General features: G+C 38.5%; 1 protein-coding gene across 1 annotated transcript in view; it reads right to left on the reverse strand.

The window, feature by feature from the left end:
• Positions 1 to 1,618: 1,618 nt before the first annotated feature.
• The window catches only part of PTPN12 (protein tyrosine phosphatase non-receptor type 12), a 70,648-nt gene continuing 47,654 nt past the window's right edge, over positions 1,619 to 24,612 (reverse strand). Inside the window, exons 12-18 of the mRNA XM_041405398.1 lie at positions 18,055 to 18,140; positions 9,721 to 10,685; positions 6,621 to 6,698; positions 5,130 to 5,218; positions 4,150 to 4,180; positions 3,532 to 3,648; positions 1,619 to 2,922 (exon numbers count right to left, since the gene is read on the reverse strand). Of these exons, the coding sequence (XP_041261332.1) occupies positions 2,861 to 2,922; positions 3,532 to 3,648; positions 4,150 to 4,180; positions 5,130 to 5,218; positions 6,621 to 6,698; positions 9,721 to 10,685; positions 18,055 to 18,140 (1,428 nt within the window). The 3' untranslated portion in view covers positions 1,619 to 2,860. The remainder of the gene's footprint in view (positions 2,923 to 3,531; positions 3,649 to 4,149; positions 4,181 to 5,129; positions 5,219 to 6,620; positions 6,699 to 9,720; positions 10,686 to 18,054; positions 18,141 to 24,612) is intronic.

Genomic DNA, 24,612 nt, shown 5'->3' on the forward strand with positions numbered 1-24,612 from the left:
ATAGCTGGGTTGAGTAGCATTACTGCTTCTTTGCTACAGTGATCATGTCCATGCCAGAAAAGCTGCACTTCAGAGATGGAAGTTGCAGACTGCTTTCAAAAAACTGACATTTAAGACTGGAACTATACAGGATTGATTTCAATATATGTACAAAATGGCTTCAGTGATAATTTGCAAGCCAATGTAATGCTCCTGTACAGTACAAAATGGCTTCAGTGATAATTTGCAAGCCAATGTAATGCTTAAACCCTTTTAGACTCCATTTCAAATAAACCACAAGGGAAGATCTAGGGTTTTTTTGATGAAGTTTTTAAGACGTTAATAATTCAAAGTTATGATGTGAAACTCTCGAGCATGAAGCATCCAGAGCTGCAGTTATCTCTGCACCACCCCCAAGAGTGGCTACACAAAGTTATGACACTGGGCAAGTTTCACCTTGCTTTTCAAACTGCCAGCTTACCTGAAATGCAATAGGTGACAATATAAAACCCAAAGCAGAGAACAGCAAGTTGTGAATCAGCTCTGTCAAAATAAACAGAAATCCATACCAGACAATTGCAGTTTTTTATCACTAAAGCAAAGAACGGCTGCAACCTTTCTTTGAGTTGGTTTTTTTCTGTGACAAACTCAGCCTGGAATATGATCCAAATCTGTGCAAAACAAAGTGGGGAAAAAAAGATCAACCTGGATGTACTTTAATTAAACATAACAAGATGACCTGTATGTAGTGCACAGATTTGGGACAGCCTTTGCTGTTAACTGAATTTTATCTGCGAAGACCAGAAAATCTACTACCTGCACAGATTTGTGTTGTATTGGTGGACAAATATGGAAGGGATCCTTGAAAAGTTCATCCAAAACATATTTGGAAATTTTATTATTTAACTTTTTTTCCCAAATGTTCCAATGATTTGGACTGCCCAGGGGTGCTGACAGCCCATCTTGCCTTACAAACCCACAGGAGCTCTGTAAGAGTGAAAGTCTGAGCTAATCATCTGCAACACGAGGGAAGGAAGACAAAGTTCAGGCCAGCCTTATTCTGCCAACTGCAGAACATTCCAGCTGTCTGAACTGTTTACAAGTCAGAAATATAGTTGATATAGATTATCCCAGATGGCACATATCATTGAATTATTTATTTTTAAATGAATAACTACAAAACTACATCCATGGGAAGTATTTATAGTGCACACAGTTCTTTGAAAGAGCTCCCCAGCTTGGCAGTCTGTCACATGTACAAAGCACATGGTGATTAAACCCAGAGTCAGAGGCAGTAATTGCAAGTTGCATCCCTTCAGGAGGTTACAACAGGGCATTAGCTCTCTTTTAGCAGACACACTAAAGGTACAAGTAGCAGATCAGACAATGTTCCCAGCTTAAATTCAGATTAATACAGTTTCACTACCTAAAATGAACATTTTCTTCTAAACATTCTTCTTTGCTTCTCTGGCATTCTTGCTAGCCAGAACTTTTAAAGTAGTTACTAAAAATAAGGTTCTGAGTGTCAGAGTTCTGTTCAAGTATGAGATCTGTAAGCTAAGCCAGACTGCCATCCTTCACTGTGTTACACTTGGCTTTTGGATACAGTTTTCTTTCCTAAGAGTAAAAACACCCAGAGTGAGATTTTTACTTTCTTTAATTTAAAGATTGTATTACAGAAAAGTTTAAGTAAGGAATCCTTATAAGGATTAACTCTTGACATAATATATTGTCAAGATACAGTGTAGCTGCAAGGGCTCCAGGTGAACCTTCATATAAGTTGCTTTCTTACATACACAGTCGCTGAACAACATAAATTGTTTTCCCCATCTGTAAGAGAAGACAGTGGTATTGAACAGTCCTTTTAGCAGTGTGTTCTGGTTTTCCCAAATAAGAAACACGCCGTATTAAAACTGTCAAATCCTACTACACAGAAAGGTGATAGAGATGAACTTTCTAAAGATTGCAACCGATGAAACATTAAAATGAAAACTAAGGAGTGTTGATTATGTAAAATGGTTTCTCTTTTACTGGCAGGTCAAATATACTAAGAAACATACAAATCTTTTAGATAATCTAATTCCAGATGAACTCAAAACACTGAAGAAACATACACAGGCTAAGAGAATTCAATACTGTTCCAAGGCACTTACTGAATCTCCATGACCAGATGAAAACCAGAACAAATCAGGTCTGACAATTAAACAGTATATAATATAAAAATAACCTTTTGCTTACAATTTACAAAATGCATTACAATCTTTATCTCTGCTAACCTGCAATTCTGGCTGTGTGTGTCCAGCAATTTTTGTAAAAAACCCCAGAAACTATTTTCTAAAACTTCAGGGCAAATAACTTACAAATAAGGTACACAAAAATTTAGATCATGCAGAGATTTCTTACATCTTCTGTTAATATTTTATGATTGCAACTTTATCAAATTATATACTTACTTGCCCTGTACATATACAAAATAATGCATACATGGTAATCAAATGTTAGCAAAAAGTAGTCCATAAACACAATCTGTCAAAAGTATTACTATATTAACATATGTCTACAAGCAGCGTGTAACAGGGTTAAAAGACATTAAGGCAATAATACTTGAAGTTACAAAATAAATCATATGTAATACTTTCTCCTAAGTGTAGTAAGGCAGGTAGATGGCCCCAGCAAAAGGTTGTAATACCGGAATCCACTGTTGTGAACCATGTGTGAGGCTTTGCGTGGGATGCACTGCAAGAATGTACCATTGATAGTTAGATCTACACTGCTCTGTGTTAGTCGCCCCCCAGGAAAGTGGAACACTATTTCTCTAGCTCTCAGTGGCACTTGAGTTTTCCAGTATAATTTATTGATAGTATGTCCATTGGTTCTTGGATCATGTCCATTCTGAGGGTGGCTCTCTTGGTCCCCTGGGCTTTGCACAGCGGTTACCAAAACCTAAGGAAAGAAATGTATTTAATACTTCTGTCTGCCGGGACGACACAAAGACTGGCAGCAGTCAGAAGATCACTAATACATGGCTGCAGCTCTTACAGAATACATTTACTCTCAGGGCTACAAAACAATTTTGTAATACAAGGAATTCTGAAGGCACTCTGGCCATAGGAAATACAAATGTGAAGAATTTGTATTATATTACAGTTCAGTACTTAAACCTCACTGGAAAGTACTTTTCATTAAATACAGTATTACAGCCTTTATTATCTTTTTTTTTCCTCCTTCTCTGCATACCTAGGCTGTTATCAGGTATTATTTCTGGAAGTTTTCAAAAATGCACAAAACTTTACAAAAATTATGACCCATTTGACAAATTCTGTATTTTATACACTTTTAGACACTTTTTTTCAAAGTGAAGAATTATTTAATCATTTATCCTGGGGAAAATTTCTTCAGCACTGCTGAAGAGACCAGGCAGGCTTATTTGTCCGGGTTCTGCATCTCAGTGAGTTGGAGGGTGGCAGTAGTAGCAGCTATCCAAACCAGTACTGATAGTGAATCCCCTGTTTAAGTCATCTAGTGATTATATTTTAAAAGAATTGTAATTACCAATCTCTGTTACTTCTGCAGGAAATTCTGAAACTTGACCTCTTGTGTCAGTGGAACCAGAGAAAGAAATCTGAGGTAAAATGTCAGTTGGTGTTTTGTTGCTTCGTTCAGGACGATCTAGAAAACACACAGACCCCTCACTGTAACATCCACTTGGTCACCACTGGGGCAATGCCACTTGTCATTACAGCCCAGACAACAACTGGCAGCAAATATCATTTACAAAAATAAAGCTTTGAAAGACAATTTCTCGTTTCCTAAAAGTGAAACTTGAAAATTGTTTATGAAGTAAATGTTCAGTGACAGCAACATATTCCTGCTTTCCATATCTGGATTATTTTGTATAGTTTGTATGGATAGCTGAAATCCCACACAGCATCTATTTATAGCAAAAGCTTGCAGTGCCATTTAATACAGCAACATAAAGGCTTCAGTTCATGTTCTTTCTAAACTAAAGGTGCTTAGATATCATAGGTAACAATCTATTTAGTATAATACAAGTATATTTGATAATATACTTAGATTTCTTCAGAGCAAACACCAAGTTCAGGCAAATTTTTGTTCAGTAGGAAAAATGTATTTAAAAAAAATAAAAGTAGAAAAGCTTCCACCACTTACCAGGTAGTATAGGTGAAGTTGTTTTCAAACCCTGTTAATGAGAGATATATAAAATAATTACACAAACCACTTCCAGAAAATTAAAAGAAACACAGACATTTAAGATTATAAAAACATCACCAAAATCATATAACATTCATGGAAATGGTAATTTACCTCTACATTTTTGACTTGACTCAACACTGAAAAAATGCTAGAGTAGTTAGCATAAGAATTTACTATTAGAACCTTAGCATTTAATAAAGATTTGAAAACATGACACTGCAACTTATTTGCAAATTTAGGTAGGTTAGTTCTCACACTACATTTACAGTCCCTGAAAATTCACATCTATGTTTTTTGTCATATTTTTAAGTGAGATACTGGGAGCACATGAAAAAAGGGACAAATGTAAAAAGGACTTATATACTTTTAAAGTTTTGCCAGATGTTAATGCAGGATGACTGTGAGCTGGATGAGAGAAAAGTGAAATCTGATGGGCAAAAATGGTTTGTTGAAAATAAATATGGACATAAGGGAAAATAATTTTCAGGCAGCAAAACAGATTGCCCATAAAAAGTGTCCATCCCTGGAGGCTTCAAGACCCAGCTGGAAAAATCCCTCGTTAGCCTGGAGTGAGGCCCTGCAGAAGTTTAGATGAGAGACTGCTGTTCTCTTCCAGTTTGAATTGGGCTAAGATCTATTTAAGGGCAGACAGCAAGCTCCCTAAAAGCAGCATATTTACACTCTTAAGAGCATAGCTGAACATATATTTTGGAGTACTCCTTTTAAAAACATTGCTGACCTTAGGAAAACAGATCATTTTCTTGGAAAGAAAACGTACTCTTCAGGTCAATTCAGCAGCTCAGGCAGAGGAAAACCTGGCCAGTTGTAGATGACCAACAGCTGCAACTTCTCACAAGTATGGATTTTACCTTTGGTTGTAGCTCCCAACCAACCCAGAAATGACTGCTGAGTACAGACTTGTCTGCTGCACTTACTGGGGAGGCTGTGTGCTCAGGCAGGCGCTGGTCGCGCAGCACGCTCCACTCCGACTGCGCCGTCACAGCGGGCTTCAGCAAGGGCGTGCCTGGGAAGAATTAAATCAGCTCAACATACTTCAGATCTCCTCATGATGAGGCATTAGTACACAGCACTAGAAATGTGCTCTAAACTTTTTTTTTTTTAGATTAAATGCCTGTAAAAACATGAAAATCTCTTTACATGAAAAGTGCTTCAGAAAAGGCAAAATGCCACAATATAACTCAAAGCACAAGAGAACAGTGCTTGTATTATGGACGTTCATTTTGTTCCTTTGGGGGCTCCTAATCAACAGGGGAATTGGCTTCCTTTTCAAGGACAATTTACAACTTCTGTTACATCAGTTGGGCAGTAAAAGTATGTGTTTTTCAGCTCTCCTAAGTAAACATACAAGTCAGGACGGCCACACCTGTCCTTACTAACATTGTACAAAAAGACAAAATGGAAGTGGTTTTAGTGATTCCAGTCCTGGAGACAGATTTTTAAAGAAAACAGCTTTGTTCCTTGTGCTGTCACAGAAAAGCAACAGGTCCATGATATCCAAAGAAAGGATCACTTTGACTCTGAAGCACTTATGCTTATGATGCTCAAAGAACACATTTACAAAACTTCAGTGTTTTCATGCTGAAAATATTTAGATTTGGGCCCAAATTTTTTGAATTTCAAAATGACACTAAACAAAAGTCTCAGTAAATAATTATATCATTTTAGGTTTTCTGGAAGGTACCAAGCATCAACCTAATTTATCACTTCATTTCAATTCATCTGTTTTGTATTCTGCCATTACCAGCTTGATGAATGAACCATGACAACAGGAGCACATCATCTGTAAGTGTCAGCTTTCTCTTGCAGTTACCCTTTTGACACAAAGGGTGAACTAAATTAAACTTGACTAACTGGGCTTGTTCACTCCATGCAGTGTAGAATGAAGTGTCATCATCTTGCCTTTGCCCAAGAAAGGGGGATCAGATAACACTGTTCATGTGCATACCCACTCCCTACCTGGGAGCAGTAGGAAACTAAAATAGCTGGGAAATTCCCTAACCGTACTGCATTTCCCCACTGTATCATCTCATTTCCATACCCTTCAGACTGGAAACCAGCTCTACTACTGCTGAAGTCCCCAATTACTTAAATATCATATAACACCATATTTAGTCAGAAAATGAAAAATAATTTCTCGCCTTCAGACTGGAAACCAGCTCTACTGCTGCTGAAGTCCCCAGTTACTTAAATATAACACCATATTTAGTCAGAAAATGAAAAATAATTTCTCTGTTTTCAAGGGTGTGGAAAAGTTAAATCCCAAAATAAGCCACTGCACATGCTAGATTTCATTCAATTTTACAAATTGCTCCAACAGACTAACCAAAAATCAAGGGTACTCAAATACAATACTGACATGCTCTTCACATTTTATCTCCAATTATCACCGAACATCAAAAACTCACTCTGTTCACTTGCTAATACAAACGATTCTGGTGTTCTTTCTGGGAGCGGGGGAGAGGAATCTTCACTAGCATCAGCATCTAAATCAAATATGACATTTAGATAAGTTAAAATACATAGATTTTTCTCCTATACTTTTAGAAGTTGATCTTTTCATATATATGATAATCCTAAACTTCGTATAGTACCTAAAGCAAAAGAAAAATTTGTTCTAAGTATTATAAAACATTTTGGTTTACCACACTAACACTGTGGAGCAACTTCATCTAACAACAATAACTTCACATTAAGGGCATAGGATCAGTTTGTGTGTTATGCAAGCAGGAAAACAAAAACATTTTCAGTCTAAATAATTGGGAGGAAAAAAACCCCTCAGTAACTCAAATGAACACTTTCTGTTCATCCTTTCAGGTCTCAGTTTTGCCTACCAAGTCCATGTTGAGGCCTGCTGGCTCCCACACCACTGACAGGGTTGAACAGCCTGGTGCAAGGTTTACGGGGCCAAAGGGTAAACAGGAGCCAGAGGAGACGGCTGCTGTTGGTGCCAGCACCACATCCTGTCCCCTCTCACCTCCCACGAGTGTACTAACACAAGCTATTCTGGCAGCAAAAGCCCCTCTCTGACCTGCTAAGAAATTTGGAGCAGTAATTAAAGGTTTAAAACAATTTAAAGTAGCTGTTGCCATAAGAAATCTCATCAACTGTACTCTGTGCAGGATTCAAAAATACAAAGACACATTTCAACTAATAAAGCCATGAAGCTTGAGCTGCCAGCATCCCCAGCTGCTGCAGGGACAGAATTCCATCAAGTTCTACAAGCCATCATCTTCCAAGTGACTTCTGAGACCTGCTCCATCTCAAGTTTACATACAGCACAAGAAAACCTTCATTAACAGAAAGAGCCTCTATAAAACCATTAAATAAAATCACCACGGATATCGACTAACTGAAAGTGAATTTTTAGGGTTTTGTTTAGGTGTTGGTTCTGCTTTATTTTTCTCTTCGTTTTTTTCCTTTTACCTCAGGGTACAACTACTTTTCATTTGAATGAAAAAGAGGATTTAAGTGTGTGGCAAGATCATGCACACCAGCAGTTATGGTTAGGCAATTAGGGTGCTGGTAAGTTCACAGACAAGGTTCACTGGTGATTGCCACATTCCCAGCTTCAGACAGAAGAGTCCTGAGCCAGTACGAAAATGAGAAAGCCACTGTAAACAGGCCTGAGGATCACTGGTGCAAAGCAATCTAGCCCTATATTCTTGAGTCCCAGAGGGATTACAAGACCTACAACTAGAATGTAAAATGGGAAGTGTTCACTATCAAACGGGGAACAGATACACCCTTATTAACATGAGATAAATAAGAAAAATTGCTGTTAGAATTTTAATAAATTCCTGTGAAATCATCAACATACCAGCAGCACAAGGGCTCTACTGTTACTTCAAGACATTTCTGATACACAGTTACATGAAACAAATTGTAGAGTGACATTTCTCCAATTCTTTATCATATTTATGACATATCACTTATTTTATTTGCATGTTCTTACAGCATCTGCATAGTGAGATGCACAGAGAGGTGATAATTTCCAAACAGTGACAAACAATGATTGCTCTGGGAAAGAAGAAAAAAAATTCTGGCTAAAAGGAAAAATACAATAGCCTGCAAATCTATAAAACAAATCCAAGGAGAACTGCTTGCAAAGTTGAAATACCTATGACAAAAGGGCTTTGTCAGCTCTGCAGAGCATCTTTTAAGTCACAGTGTTAAAAATATACAGCTATGTGCAAGTATTGTCCTGTGTTTACACAATATAAACAAAAATCTATAGATCTATAGGTCTATAGGTACAGTGCACAATATCTATAGCTCTATATCAAGATCTACAGAAACAGATTGTTTTTAAGGCTGCAAAACAGTTCACATCTCTGGATATATGACTTTTTCACAATATCTATAGCTCTATGTCAAGATCTACAGAAACAGATTTTTTTTTAAGGCTGCAAAACAGTTCACATCTCTGGATATATGACTTTTGGTGAACATTCAGTTCACAAAGCCAGTATTTTCAATTCAGCTGGTTCTGCATCTTGCATCATACACTGAGCCCCACTTCACTTCAGAAAGTCATGAAGCCTGCACAGACTCCTGAGGTGAGGCCATCACTGTAAGCAGCTCCAAGCACAGAAGTCTGAGCTGGATCCAGAAGTTCATGTTCTTCCTTCAGCTCCACAGCTTTACTTCTTGTTTTGCTGGGCTTTGCACAAGCAGTTGCCAAGGCCTAATCTCTTCTTCCCTGCTCTATCCTCCATCTGCTCTAAGTGTGCCAGTCTGACTGAAATCTGCACCTGCATGTTTTGAGACCCTTTTGCCTTCAATAAATGATGTTCTAACTTGCAAAGTTTTGCAAAAAAAAGAAAACCCTCAAAAAAGTAGTGAAAGATAAAAAGCCACTAAATAAATTTCAAAGTGCTAATCAAGCATAACTTGGATTTTTAGATTAACAGCTGTATTAGCTTGTTACCCCCAGCCATGTACAGAAAAAGAGGAAAGCACAGCTAAATATTTACAACACTATTAAAATGCAGGAGCTAAATCATGAGCAACTTCAAAGACCAACGCAGTGAATGAGGTTACATCTACATTTTTAGGAACAGCACATCAACCAATAAGCATGAAATTATTATGTGTTTGCACAAGCCTGTTGAAAATGCTTTGGCTAGTCAACCCCCAATTATTACAGACACTTCCATGAAACTGGGCATAGAGAAAAAATATGCACGAAATAATAGCACAGAAACCTACAATTACATACAAACCTACAGGAATGTATTATAAATAAAACATTAAACAAATGCTCACAATAAAGCTCACAGTACAACTTTTGAAGCAGCTAATCATGGTCTGTAGTACTTTATACCAAAAATAGCTCACATGCAGACTGAAAGATGTCAGGAAAAGACCTGTGCCCTCTCTAAAGCTGCCATACTGCACTGATCAAATTTACATTTAGAAAATTGAATTGCAAAGAAATTTATGTTGTTCAACTCTACAGATGCAGCTAGATAAAGAGCAGCACTTGTGAACCTCAGTGAAACCTACCTTTGCCATCTTCAGAACATGTTACAGCTGTTAAGTCTTGCCTAGCAATAGACATTGGCAATACTTTTCTGGCAGAAATGTTTTCAGTATTAGTGGCAGCAGAGACTGTGGCACTTGCGGTTGACACACTGGACGCGCTTTTGCTCATGGCTCTGTCGAAGTCCACCTCATCCGTGTCCGAATCATCTGCATGGAGAGGATTAGTAAAACAGAGGGGTGCTCGAACAGAAAGAGGAGTATGATCAACAGTATCACTGGAAGGATGTTCAGCTGGGCTGTTTGAGACTAGAGAGAGAGTTTGAACACCGTGACACAAGGTGTCTGAAGACAACTCTTCAGACAGGGACGTGCGCAGTGCATTGTCAGGCCCTTGTAGTGACCACGTGGCGTGTCCCTTTTCTGTCAGAGGCAGACGATCTGGCCTGGGTGGGGCATCAGACACCTGCTGGCCCTGCAGACTTTCTGGTGAAGGTATTAAGGCTGTGTTAGACTGTGGCACGCTGTATTCCATACATGAGTTTTGGGAAGCATCTACAAATGAATCCCCTGAAATCTGTTCCTGTGGCTTAAAGCTCTTCTCAGTTACACAGGACGACACAGGCTTAATTTTAATTGCGTGTCCCCTGTTCAACAGGGAGTTCCCATCAAAGCTTCGTGGTCCCTCCTGCAGAGGTACCTTCTTGATCTCAAAACTCAAGTTGCGCTCCAGCCTCTTCTCTGTGTGTTCGCTGGGTTCGTTCTTCCCTGAATGCTCTGTGGACTTATTATAATTCTCGTTGAGGTCTGTTGAATGCTCTGATGAAACCATGTGCAAAACGGGCTTTGGATGGTATCTGTCATTGTCCTGCCACACCGTAGTGACTGTTGGATAAGCTGATGGGGGAGATGGTGTTAGGATTGGTGGTACTGGCTGAGGCTCTGGAGGCTGCAAGATTTCTTCTTTAGCATCTCCTTCTACAAGGCAACTGCAAAACAACCAAGACACAATTGTCTAAATTTTCTGGATTTTGACAAGATTTTAGCTGTCTATCCATCTGCCACTGCAGTAGTAAATGCTGTAACACCAGTATCAAACTCCACACAGAGTTTCCATTGCACACAGAAAACAGTTTAGAATATGACTTGTGGGGTAGGCAAGAATTAAATCAACATACTCAAAATGTCTTTCAGAATATCACAAGGACATTCATTCAGGCCACAACTAATCCTCACTAATAGTTCAAAGATTGCTCACATCCTTTCCCAGAAGTATTTTGCAAAGACATTGCAAGACAGGCCCTCTTGTGGCAGCATTTCACTACTTTTTTCCTTAAGTGGCTCTGAGAAACTTGACATATGGAATTCAAATTTCAATAAAGCCAAGAAAGATTTCTTTTAAAAAAATCCTTACAGCCCACTTAACATTGAATATCTTCCTTCAATTTTATTTTTCTGCACATGCTCAAGAAGATTTTATCTTTATGTTTGTGTATTTGCAAACCAAATTTGGCTGACATGAGGTATATACAACATAAAAAATATTTCCAACAGAATTTATGATCCAAATTACAGTACACATTAGTGAGACCACAGCACTTATAACTGCAGTTCATCTCAAGCTACTTAAAAGGAGAAGTTCTTCAAGTATATGGTCAGACTAGATGCAGAGTTGTTGACTACAAATATTTAGCACAACTGATGAAGGCATTTTTATAATTTTAATTCCTTTAAACATCCAGGATGACCTGACAAGCTCAAGAGGTGGGCCCATGAGAATATCATCAGGTTCTACAAAGCCAAGTGCAAGGTGCTGCACCAGGGTTGGGGCAAGCCCTGGCATCCACACAGACTGGGGGTTGAACAGACTGGGAGCAGCCCTGGAGAAGGACTTGGGGGGGCTGGCGGAGGAGAGGCTGGACATGACCCAGCAGTGTGCAGAAACCAACCCACAGTCCAAAAACCAGCCACGTCCTGGGCTGCATCCAAAGCAGTGTGGCCAGCACATGGAAGGAGGGAATTCTACTCTGCCCTCATGAGACCCTCCAGCTCAAGAAGGACAAGATTGCACAAGAACTCTGTCTACAAGAGAAAGGACAGGCTGTCATTATTTAACTGCATGCCCCATAATGAGCAAAATCAAAGCACTACTTTGGCTCCCCTGCTTCCAAACCATGTCTAAGAAGGACTCAGCAAGTGCAAATTCTTGAGACTATTGTGACATATAGGAAAAAAACCCAAAACAAAAAAAGCCCAAAGACTGTTTCATAACTGAGTCTTGTAGAGAACAAAAAGCATACCTGACTTAGACAGGCTACAGCATGTGTTTCATCCTTGAGACTTTGTTAGCACCAAGCCATAGCAGAATGGGTTGCAGAACTAAAATCTTTATACAAGAGATTCCATGCTAAAGAGAACCATTTGGATTCTCAGTTTGTGAAAATCCTAACACCCTGAAGTACTGCAAGAGCTTCCAAATGATCTTCTACAAGTTGCTGTATTTTGGTATCTGGAAAACCAGATAAAAACACTGGAGGTCCCCTTGCATTCCTGGGTGATCTCTTCCATTCTCTGCCTGACTTGTCTCACAAAGAGTTGGGCCTCAAATTCCTTCTCTTCTTCTCCTCCCTGCACTTGTATATTGCTGTTGTTCTTCACATTAAAACAGAAGAAATACAAAGTACATCAAAGCAATTGAACTGAAGTATATTTGGGAACTCTTGCCTCTAGTTGTTGAAAAATAAATAAGCTTGAGAATAAGTTGTTTGCCTGAATTAGTAAAGACAAGACAAGAAACGGGGGGACATTAGTCTTGTTCCAATTTAATACACACTAAGTAAAGAATTCCCTCCTCTTGGATTTCTCTCCTCTGTTCCATATGGGGAGGGGAGCACAGGGAGGGAGACAGTGAGTGCACTTGCACAAATGTTTACATGGCCCCTTTTACCAGCAGTGGTGCTCATTAGTAATCTCCACTAAATCCTCCTACTGAAAATCATGGTTTTCCCTCATTGACCTGATTTTCCTGACCCAGAGTTATTTGCAATCAGCAAAACTAATTCCTTATCTGGCACAGACCTAACATTACTCATTACAATTAGCTAAAGCAGCAAATTAGCATTAAACTAGATATAACAAGGATATAGTAAAATATCCTTGTCAAACAATACCAGTCAAAATTCATGAAGTTCTTCACCAATTACTGGTCAATAAAATCACTCTACCCTTTGATCCACTGCTAAACAGAGCCTCACACTTATTCAAACAGTTCCCTTAGATGTATCCACAGAACTGATGACACAGGAAATGCTGCACAAATCAGCAGCCCAAAAGCTGATTAAACAACTTCCTCCTACACATCTCAACACAACTACTACAATGTTCCCCATTACATTTGAAGTTAAATGTCACTTCTTTCTTAGATGAGAGCTTACAGTGAAGAAATCAGAAATAATTTGTCAAAATCATTCTTTGCCTTATTAATATTGAAGGATATCTGTCCTCAGCAATTGAGATGTCCAAATAGCAGCCTAATGTATTTTTTATCTTTAAATTAGGAAATAAATCCCAATAGGCAACATTTTTTCCATTTTACTGATATTTTTAATATTACTATTTCACACGTTCTGCATTGCAAATAATGTTTCTGTTCATTTTCACACAGCAGAAATATTAGGATATTAACACATTCAGAAGATCTCTGGTAGTAGTTTTTTCTAAAAGTCTTGTGAATCTTGGGCATTTTGGGCTGCTGCATAATGCTGTCTTTGGGTATGTCCTTCAGCAGCTGTGCTCCACAGACATTTCTGCCCCCAGAGGCAGGAAATTATCTGAAAATGAGCTACTAATACTGCTGAAAACAACAGGAGGCAGTAAGACCAGACTGATTTAAAATACCAGGAAACTCACCTAAAGCTCATCAAAGAGGATATTGAGACAGAAAAGAGTCAGAGAACCAAAGGAAGCCAGGCCATTCAAGTAAGAGAAGAAAGCTTCCCTGTATTACACCTTTAAATAAACACAGGCTTGCAAAAGCTCACTGTGAGATAAAAAAATAGAAAGCTTTGTCATGACTCAGCCTTCAAGGGCCTCTTCAGACACAACTGCTCCTGATTATCTTAGAATGCCACTGCCTTGGCACTTCCTCAGTTACAGCTGGATATGGAATTTCCCTGGTGATCAAGGCAGCTTTTTCATACACTTTTATTGCCACATAGCTGATGCAGTGCCCTAGTGCCAGTGGCATCTCAGGTGCCAGGTAAACCATGAATTAGGCAAAAATACCTTTTTAAAATTATTTGCCATAGTAACAATTACACACAATTTGTCAGAAGTACTATAATTGGTTAAAAAAAAAAAGCAAAGCCTTCCCACAGCTTTCAACCGAAAATGTATACATTAAAAAAGCCATTTATTGCTTTCTCTGCAATACATAATAACTTTTTAGAATGTTTTAGAATATAATCCATTCTACTCCTAATGGAAAAGAGCTACATTACTAAAACTGTACACAATGGGTTCAGATTTAAATGAAACTTGGCCAGTGTTCAAAAGAAAAAAAGCCTTAAGTAATCCATGGTTATTCCATGCAGCATACTGTAGGGTGTTTCAAATAAAAGAGAGTGATGCCAAGGTCATGGAAAGCAGCTGATATGAACAGCCAAAAATAGATACCAAGCTCTACATCCTCCCTCATAATTAAAATAGGGAAATTAAACTCAACATAAGCAGGCTGAAGCTAGACAGCCACATGCTAGGTTAGCATGTTGCAAAAGTACTACAACTAATTTATATAAAAGTACAATGAATTAATAAAAATAACCAGCTGGTGAATTTATCTCTTAAAATTTACCTAGCGAGGTTTTTTAGCTTTTTCAATTGTGACATACAAGTTAGAGACAGTTAACTAAGAAGGAACACCCACCAATGAGTTTTGTCTTAGCTTTGCAGGAGACAGAGATGGTTTGCAGGGCTTGAAATGAAACAGAATAACACATAACCCTGGAAATGTATTTACTATCATTAGACAGAAATTGGAACAGAATCTGATGAGAAGTTAAAATGCTGCAGTATTTCACCTTCAGACAGCAGCACACAGCTCTTCATTACACTGCATACAAAACAGCTGTTAAATCATCTTTGCTTTTTATGAGTTTATGTCTAAGTTTATGCTTTGATTTCAAACTGCATTTGAACTTGATAATAACTTTTTGTAACCAAGCCTGTCTAAAATAAACCACCTCTTTCCCCCAATACTTTAGAATCAACTACTAAGCACACAAATATTTCACAGAGTAATACTTAAAGGCAAAGCCTGACTACAATAAACCACTTCTTTCCCCTATACTTTAGAATCAACTACTAAGCACACAAATATTTCACAGAGTAATACTTAAAGGTATTAAGGTGCTCCCTGTGAATTCTGACACAGTCACCTAAAATCAAGTACAGTCCTAAACTGTAAACTTAAAACTTAAGTTTTTTGCAGTCTCATACCTAACAAAGTTAAACCTTATTTATGCCCTCTTCCTACCTTAACCTGAAAATAATTCAAACATATCTAACAAAAACTTTCCATCCCCTCAAGTCCTCTAAAGAGAGGTGACTTCCACAAGAAGTGATGATCAACTGCAAAGCCAAGCAATTTCTAGGATAAGGTGCTGTTGTATGCACTAATGAGTTGTTCTTGTTTACCTCTGTAATAATCAAGGAGTAATATTAGAATTTTTTTATGTTGACATCAAATGGAGAGAGACATTAAGCTAAATTACTACACTCTCATAATGCACACCAAGTTTAATTACATTAAAACGTTACAAGGTGATAAAAGATTGGAAGGCAATACAATTCCAAACCTCTGCAAAACAAATACAGCTAGATGTTTCATGGCAACCTAAGTAAATAAAGTACCAATTTAATACCAACATAATAACGATATCCTAAAGATACTTCTAACTTCCAAGAAGACAAAAAAGCAGGCTAGAAAATATCACTCCCTCCCCAATACATGCCCAGGCCAAAGTAAGTACTAAAATGATTAATTAAAGCTCTCTCTGAGTAAGCTTCCTGCCTGGCATGGTAAAATGCATAGTGACATCTCATCCTTAGCACAGACAAGAGCTACATGATATTAACTGCACTTTCAGAAGAAGAGATCCTAAAGTCTAAAGAAGATTCTGAGATGTTTTCATCAGAACATTACAAACAGAACAAGAGAGTGAGAAAGCCACCTTCACAGAAAAATTCTGCCATGACCTGAGTGGTTAGCCAGTGGAAAGGGCTGCAGAGATGTGCCCATCTCATCCAGCAGACTTGGGGCTGTCAGAAAACAACTAACAGGTATCATAGACTTTATTGTCTAAGCAAACGTGGCTTAGTCCAGTAACAATATGAAAAACAAGCATCCTGAGGCCAAGGAAAAAATCTCAATTTTTTTCCTGCTCACTCAGGATCACCCCAGGCAAGTACACCTGAAACCAAGCTTGCCCTAAGTACTCTGCACAGTCAGTCCCTATAGCCCTTCTTGCTTTAGAAAATGTTAAACCTTCCCTTAAAAAATGCAGCTTGGTTTACTAAATACACATTATAAAGCCATTTACAACATAAGTTATAAAGAATTTAAAAGCCTTATTTCTTTTCAAAAATAGTAGCTTCAGCAATTTGCTTGTAACTTCTTCAGAGACAGTGCATTTAAAACTCAAGTACACATTTGGCTGGCAAACTAAAAATGTTTCCTTGTGCATATGGGGATTAAATTAAAATGTTTCACTGATTCTGCTCTCCCATCCTCCTCAGGAAAAGGATGTTAATCTATGCCAAAACATCCACAATACACAAAACCTGGCTCTATGTCCTGACTGAATCAGGCTGTAGATTTGTAAAATTACCCCCCACATCAAGAAAAAATCATGCTCATTAGTGGGTATTTTGAGCAGATATGACTAATAGCAAATAAAGTCTTTCCTCAGAAGCATCTTCCAGGAGGAATTTATTGTTTTTAAAAAATAATCTCCATTTTAGACAACAGCCTTGCTAAAAGCTTCCATTTATTCACCTCTAAGAAATCAATCTGCCTGCCACTGCTGGCAGATGGGAAAGATTTTATAAAACCAGGCCCAAAAAAACCCCAAGCTTTAAGGAGAGATTAGAAGATTTTAACTTAATGCAGCAAGTAAAGAACAATGCAGTGCAGATAAGATAGACGTGTGCTTAAACATGAATTACATGAATTATACATATGTTAATATTACAGTAGTATACAAAAATGATAAAAACTAAGGTACACCTAAGATTATTTCAAGGAACACTAGTAAGGAAATCATCTATTGGACAGAAATCAGATTTCTAAACTCAGTGGTGAAGTTTCAAGAGCTTGGAACTCATCATGAACACAGGGTAACTGACTCCTCTGTCATCATCTTAATCCACATAATTGAATAAAACGACATTACTGTCAATCTGAACAAGGTAAAAAATACATTGCCTACATAGCACCAACCATGGAATTGGTTTGTAAAAAGCCCTAACCTACTTCAATATCTTTATTTTAAAGGAACTATACTTTACTTCTGCCTAAATGTTAGCCAAGAATATCACCTGGCTGGTGGTTCCTTACGTCATTTGACAGCTTTAGGAAAGCCAAGAGCTCACCTTATGTCTGTTTAACTACAGGCAATGTAAGACAGGCAAGATCACCTGCCAAAGGCCACTGTAAGCTCTGTACAACCAGCTGGGGGACTTGGACACCTCGCTCAGGGGAATTGCTTCTTTAGCTGTCTTAACACTTGGGCTGGGTACCCATTGTAGGCTGATGAATCTGTTAGTTCAGATTTACTTTTGCCTTCTGTAAAGCTATTCCTAGGCATTTTAAGAGGTAGAGAAGATTTTCCTCTGCTGAATGAAAGGATTGGTGAGATCAGTTCTTCTCAGTAATAACAGCATTTGGTTGCCATACTCTAGTCAAAAGCAGGATTTGTCTGAAATTTTTCTAGAATAAATGGGTATGTTTCATTATGGTTTTGTCTCCAAAAAGGAGGGTTCAGTCATTATTTGAGGCTATTTAAGGTTTGTTTTGCTACTATCACCTAGCAGAATTAAAACACAAGTAGATCTAACATTTCTGACTAGTAAACATGTCTATGCACAGATAATCATTGCAAGGTTGGTATATTTAAACACAGACTTCACAAAAATATTGTAGCTTACATTTAGAGTCAATTCTAAGACTTCTATTTGCATTATGTATATTTCTATTTATAAACACAACATATTAATCTTAAGTCTTTATGATATCAGTAGCTTAATTCTACTTTTTATTCATCTTTCAACCCAAAATATTAGAGGATCACAGTTAACTACCTGCGGGTCCTTGGAGGCTTTGGTGGAGGAGAATCCTGTTTCTCAGCATCTGAAGAACTGACAGCATTTTCTGTATTATTTTCATCCTGATTAAAAGAAAAAAGGGGATTTTTACTCATGGCTGTAAAGCTGATACATAGAACATTTGAACTGTGAGGCCCAAAGACCTGTAATGACACTTGGCAGTAATCTATAACAATATGACCTATTTTTGTCTGTCATACACAGACCACTTAGAAAACTCTCTTCGAAATGTAAAAAATTATTTTTCACCTTGTGTATCCAACTTCAAATTTTTCTGACTGAAGATTTTGGTCTGCTTGGCATTGAACAATCCACTGGAGAAAATACTCAAAAGCTGATCATTTTTAGTAAGCAAGCTCTTGTACACCCTCCCAATTATTCACCTTGAATAACTAAATAATTGGATAATAAAGCATTTATTTTCCAGTCAGTCTAATTATTTTCACTTGTACAATCACTCCAGTGAAGATAAGAATAATCTACAGTGTTGTAAGAAAATGAGAAAGGTCTTACCCACTTGTCCCCTAACGCATTGATCTAAACACTTTCAAACAACCTCTCATTTGTGTACAACAAAGTTTAATTTATTCAGCAAAGCATGAAGATTTTAATTTCCTTTTAGGACCATAAATATAGAAGATATTTTATATATGCATGTATTTAAAAACCATTCACACTTACACATCCATACATGTAAAATACTATTGTGTGTTAACCCTGGCAGGCAGCTAAGCCCTACAAGAGCCACTCTCACCCTCAGTGCTCCACTCCACCCCTGGAGGGGAAAGAGGAACAGCAGGAAAACTCGTAGGTCAAGACAAAATTGTTTAGCAGGCAAAAGAGAAGTGGGAGAAGATAAAAAGAAATCAAACAAGCAATGCAAAAGCAATCACTCATAACCTTCCACAGGTGGGCCTTTGCCAGTTCCTGACTGTGCAAACACTGTTCAGCAATAGCTGCAGAACGAGCTACAAACAACCACCAGCACTGTTTTCACCACAGGTCTAAAACACAGCGCCCCAAGGCTATGGACACTTTTAACTACAACCCAGCCCCTAAGAGAAAATAAGGAAAAAACCATATATGATTAACAATCAAAGCAGAACATGCAAAAGTCTAATGCTGACATACCATTTCCAAACATGTGCCACAGCCAAAGACCCAACAAAACCAAGGAGGACCTTAGTGTTATCTTAACTTTAATGCTTATTTACCTAAAGGCTGTTCTTGCAGAAGTTCTCTTTTGAAAAGAAATCTTTAAAAAGCACAACAAATATCCCAAATTGGTGTAATACATTTCAAAGCACAATATCACATTCAAGCAACAGGGTCCGCTCTCTGCCAGCCTGCCTGCTGAGACTGGATACAGACCAGCCTCCTTCAGTCTTACAGAACAAAAGGGAATTCCCTATTAAATTTCTGCTTCAGATGTGATAGTTGCATTTGAATTCAATGAGCAATTTTTGCTTTGGAAGATAAACAACAAGTTGCCTCAACATTTAACTAACTTCACCTAAATTTAGATTAATGAGTTATATGTTTTTAACCCCCATTAATGGTCTTAAAAGTTACCATACTGCTGCTGGCTACTGTAAAGAGTCTATCAACAAATTCTATTCCTTAGTGTACTAAGTGGAGCTTTACCTGTGAAGAAAAAAATTAACTGTTTTCATCTTTCTTACTGTTTTTCCCTAGCTGCCCCCATTAACTTGCTGTCAAATATAATATTGCACAAGTACTCCAGCAGAAATCCCTATTGTTCCTTAGTGAATGCATGGTGTTAGCCCTTTCAGGGAAATTGCACAGGGAGCTCATTGTCCTGTTGACCACTAGCTGTAACTATCAGGGTTTTTTTGGAGTAAGATTCAATTAGCAGATAAAAGCCACTCACATTTAAATGAACACCACTGAAGCTCCCACTGCAGTCAATCAAGGTTGTTTGGTTTCATACAATCCTAGAACAGTTTGTGTAGGAAGGGACCTTCAAAGGCCATTTAATCCACACCGTCCAGCAATGATCAGGGACATCTTTAAAAAGATCAAGTTCCTCAGAGCCCTGTCCAAACTGACCTTGGCTGTTGTCAGGAATGCCAGGATGGGGCATCTACAGTCTCTCTGGGCAACCTGTTCCAGTGTCTCATCACAAAACATTTCTTCTCACAATCTAGTCTGAATTTAAAACCATTATGCTTTGTCCTACTGCAACAGGCCCTGATAAAAAATCTGTCCCCATCTCTCTTATGAGCCCGTGGGAGTACTGCAAGGCTATGATAAGGTCTCCCTGGAGCCTTCTTTTCTCCAGGCTGAGCAACTACAACTCTCCCAATCTGTTCATTTCTGTGTCCCTCCTCTGTACTCACTCCAACAGGTCCCTCCTGTGCTGGGGACCCCAGTGCTGGAGGCAGTACCCAGGTGGGATCTCGGGCACGGAGCAGAGGGGCAGAATCTCCTCCCTTCACCTCTGCCCATGCTGCTTTGGGTGCAACTAATGACTGGGAGAAAATAGGAACGTGCATTGTTTTGGGTGTTTTTAATTAGCATGTCTACAGTGGTATGCACCCAGATTTGGGGTCCTCAGCACTGGAAACATTACCATGGGGCATGAACATCCAAGCCCTCTAGCAGCTTCTCTCAAAAATGTAAAAAAGCAATTTCCTACTTTTTGACATCAATGAGTGACCATACAGATCATTTTGCCTTTAACAAATATGGACATTAATTTTATTGCCTCATTCAGGCAAAGGACTACGCTGAAGCTTGGTGCCAAAGATGCTGAGGCTCCCAGTATTCAACAATAAACTGTGTTTCCTGCTCAATGGTTGTGTCATGTTCCTCCCCACTTCCCCCAGTTGTGCAATGCAAACTCTGAATCTCTCCCTCATGTATTTGTTACTATGGATAGCACTGAGTGCACTGGTATTGTACTAAAAAGGCTCCCCTTACTCATAAGTACCAAGAACCAAACTAGAAAAGAATGCATCCTAAACAACTGCATCCTGAGAACAGAGTGGGCTGCTGGCCTTGCTTCAGCACTGCAGCCCATCCCAGTTTCACAAGGCAGAAAGATAAAGACACTAGAAAGAGAGAGACTCCACAAGAGTTCCTCCCCCTCACCACCAACCTCTCCATCCTACAACAGATCAGAAAAGTCTCCCAGTTCAGTTTTACTGGCACAGAGGTTTTCAGGAACACATTTCTTATTTATGCATTCAGTTTTCTAAAGGGTATTGGCAAGGGAAAGGGTGTGACTGTTGGCTCTAGACTAACTTGTCCAGAAAACAAACCAGCAGCTGCATCCCTGTCCTTCTATGTTTGTGAAGTGTTTGTGAACAGAATGTTTCCTGAGATATGCTTTTCTCACAGGCAGAAGAAAAAGCTTACTAGAGAAGCTAACATATGTCAAAGCTTTTTAAAACTCCACATATACAGTAAGAAGTGGTTTCTAGTTGAGATAGGCAGAAGTAGTTGAAAGGGCACTGCCATTTTTGTTACTGGTAACAAAATGTATGTATAAGGCTTAAAAAATGTATATAAACTCAAATGTCCAAGGCACATGCACAACTACAGAGTTCACAAAAATAATTCCTTGAAAAAGAAACATTTAAACCCCCAAACAAACAAAACCCAACAAGAAAATCTGCACACACAAAATGGTACTTTTAAACTTAATACCAGAAAAGCCATTGGCTATCCCAATTTTGTACACAGGGAAGGCTTCCAGCAGAGAGGTGTCAAAAGTTTCACTTGTCCATCAGGTTAAACTCCAGATCCATTCAATGTTTTAGTTATACAGAATGAGGAGCAAGAATTATTACATAAATTACTGCCACCAAAAAAAATAGGTACTTGGACGCTTTCCTTAATTAGATCAATGGATTGATGTTTCTGTGAAGGCTTTGTTTACTTTTAGAGAAGTAATTCCGTGTCACTTTTTTTCAGTTCTGTGCTACAAGAAACAGGGAATAACCAGTATTTTGAGTATTTCTCACCCCTGAGTGACACCAGCTCACAGATTTCCCTGTCATATGTATCAAACTAAGTGAACAGGCAAACATGCAGAAAAACTAGCAAGGAGCAGAAACGAGGAAGCTCAGCTCTGAAAGTGAATACAGGGTATCTCACTGGGATGACTGCATCTGTTGAGAGGAGCAGATGGTGGTATTAAGAAAAAGCCTTCCACAGCCTTCCTAAGCACAGCTTATCGACATCAGTCAACACTCCCTTGCTTCTCTAGACAGATGTTGTGTTCTCGGGCAGAGCACAATTTTTAAAAGTATCAGCTTAGACAAACCATGACAAGATATGTAGCTCACAGGGGTTATCATACAGAATAATGTTTTAAAAATGGATTAACAAATGTGCAGTTCACTAAGTGTTCAGTGTAGCACCCTGCTTTCTCACAGAAGACAACTGTCCTACTGTCTCACTGCCCCGTCTTCTCACTGCAACATGGGTAAAGAAAAGAACAGGATCTTTCCCTAACCTTTGTGTCTATATGCAACAAATGCTAAACAGTTCAAGAGTTGCCTTGGGGTTGCTCCCTGAGGGAGCAGCTACTGAGATCAAGTGAAACTGCTCATAGTTAGGAATTTCTAGGTATTCTGCTAAATTACAGATATACAGACGAGTGCATACCTACCTATGAAAGACTACATTAACAAATTACAAGGCCATAAACTCAAATACTTTGTGTAGATTGCCCCTAGTCTAAAATGCAGAGTAACTTGTGTTCCTGTAGTAATGCAGAGAAACAAGGAATTCTCACAGCAGATGCAGTGCCTGAACCCAGCTTGCTAAGGTAACCCAAACTGAGCCATCACCTCCCAAGGGGAGCCTTTCCCCACCTGCTTCCACCACGGGCTCAATCACCAAACAGTGCTGTCACTACCTTCAAGCAAATAGAGGATCATAGTCTTAGACTGAGATTTCACACACACTGCCTACAATTCAAAACCTTTTCCCCAGGAATTGCAATGTATCATTTTCTTTTGGAACTCACTGTGGAAATATTTAATGTCATTCAGAAGCTTTCTGTACTAGTAAAATACTGCAAAGAAATTTACTGCAAAGACTCCTCCAGAAGTAATCTCATGTTTTCCCTTAAAAGGAATTGAGACATTCCTTTTGCCCTTTTCATAAAGCAGCATGGGAATCACTGAGCATCAGTAGATAAAAAGAGAAATACTTCAGATTGAAATGATACACTCAAGTGACTCAGATTAAATAAAACATTCCAACAGAGGCAACGAGATCAATGTCTCTGAAGAAATACATGATTTTTCAGAAGGTTACAATGACAAAAAATATCCTTCCAAGCTGCCAAACAGCAAAGAGAATATGAAGAGCACAGTCTCTTCACTTACAGTTTCTAAACCATTAATGTTTCAAATAACAACACTCTTCTTAGAGCAGCTGATTCCTCTGTGACTTCTACAAGTGCAGGCAACCACAGCAACAGAACTCTGCTGCTTTCACAGCACGAAATGCAAGAGACACTGAGAGCCCTAGCAATGCCAGATTTTGGAGGAAGTGTTTATTAACACAAGCTTCTACTCATGGATAAGGGCAAAGCAAGGACTTGCAATACTGTAACATGCTTGGTACTGTCAAGAGAAAAAAATCCAACAAGAAATATTTCTGAATTGAAAGTGAGCTTGGTTGTTTGTCTTTTAACCAATTTTCTTTTTTTGACTTCCAAACAGAACATCCAACTTGACGAAATTCCATATGATTCAGACTTTCCAAGACAGCTACAATTCACAACTATATAGTTCACTTCAGGTGAAGAATCTTCTCAAATAACTCATAAAATATTTTACTGATACAAATCTGATACCTTATCAGATGACCAAGATTAATGATTTCACATATATTTCAAAGCTTCCAAACACAACACCAAGTGTAATATTTTCACAGCAGTACTAACAAAGCCAATAATGGTGAGAAGCACAGCTATCAACTTGAAATACATGACAATGATCAAGAACTTCAGTGGGAAGGGCTTCAGTCCAAGACTCTGTTCCAATTTAATTGTTTGCTAACTTGAAAGTACTAATAAGTAGGGGAAGGGAATAGTTCTGATTATCAAATTTAGCATCTGAATTCTTTCCTTATCACAAAAAAATGGCTCCTGAGCAGCAATTCTTCACCCTGAAATTTGGCTGCTGCAGGGTACTGTTGAAATTACTGGTATCTGAGCAGAGCTCTCCTTATTTAATTTCATTTAAATACTTAGTGTTATGTCAAACATTTGTAGTTCTACACATTGACAATAGGTATAACTATATGGTAAGACATTAAAGCACATAATGTATTTTTGACATGGTTTGGGATCTATCAAATTCTCATGGAAATTCTCACCCTATCCTAAGTCTGTTCAAACCCTGCGTGCCTTGCTGCTGACTTCTTACAGTATTGTTTCCAGCAGGGAAAAGCTGGCAAGTTCCCAGGAACACACGTTTGGGATTGTGTCTGAGCTGCTTCCCCATGAATGCTGCCCCTCAGTGCCAATCAGATTAACCTTTTACTGGGATG

This window comes from Onychostruthus taczanowskii, unplaced genomic scaffold, assembly GCF_017590055.1.
Source record: "Onychostruthus taczanowskii isolate IOZ18803 unplaced genomic scaffold, ASM1759005v1 scaffold23, whole genome shotgun sequence".
In the NCBI taxonomy this organism is placed as follows: Eukaryota; Metazoa; Chordata; class Aves; order Passeriformes; family Passeridae; genus Onychostruthus; species Onychostruthus taczanowskii.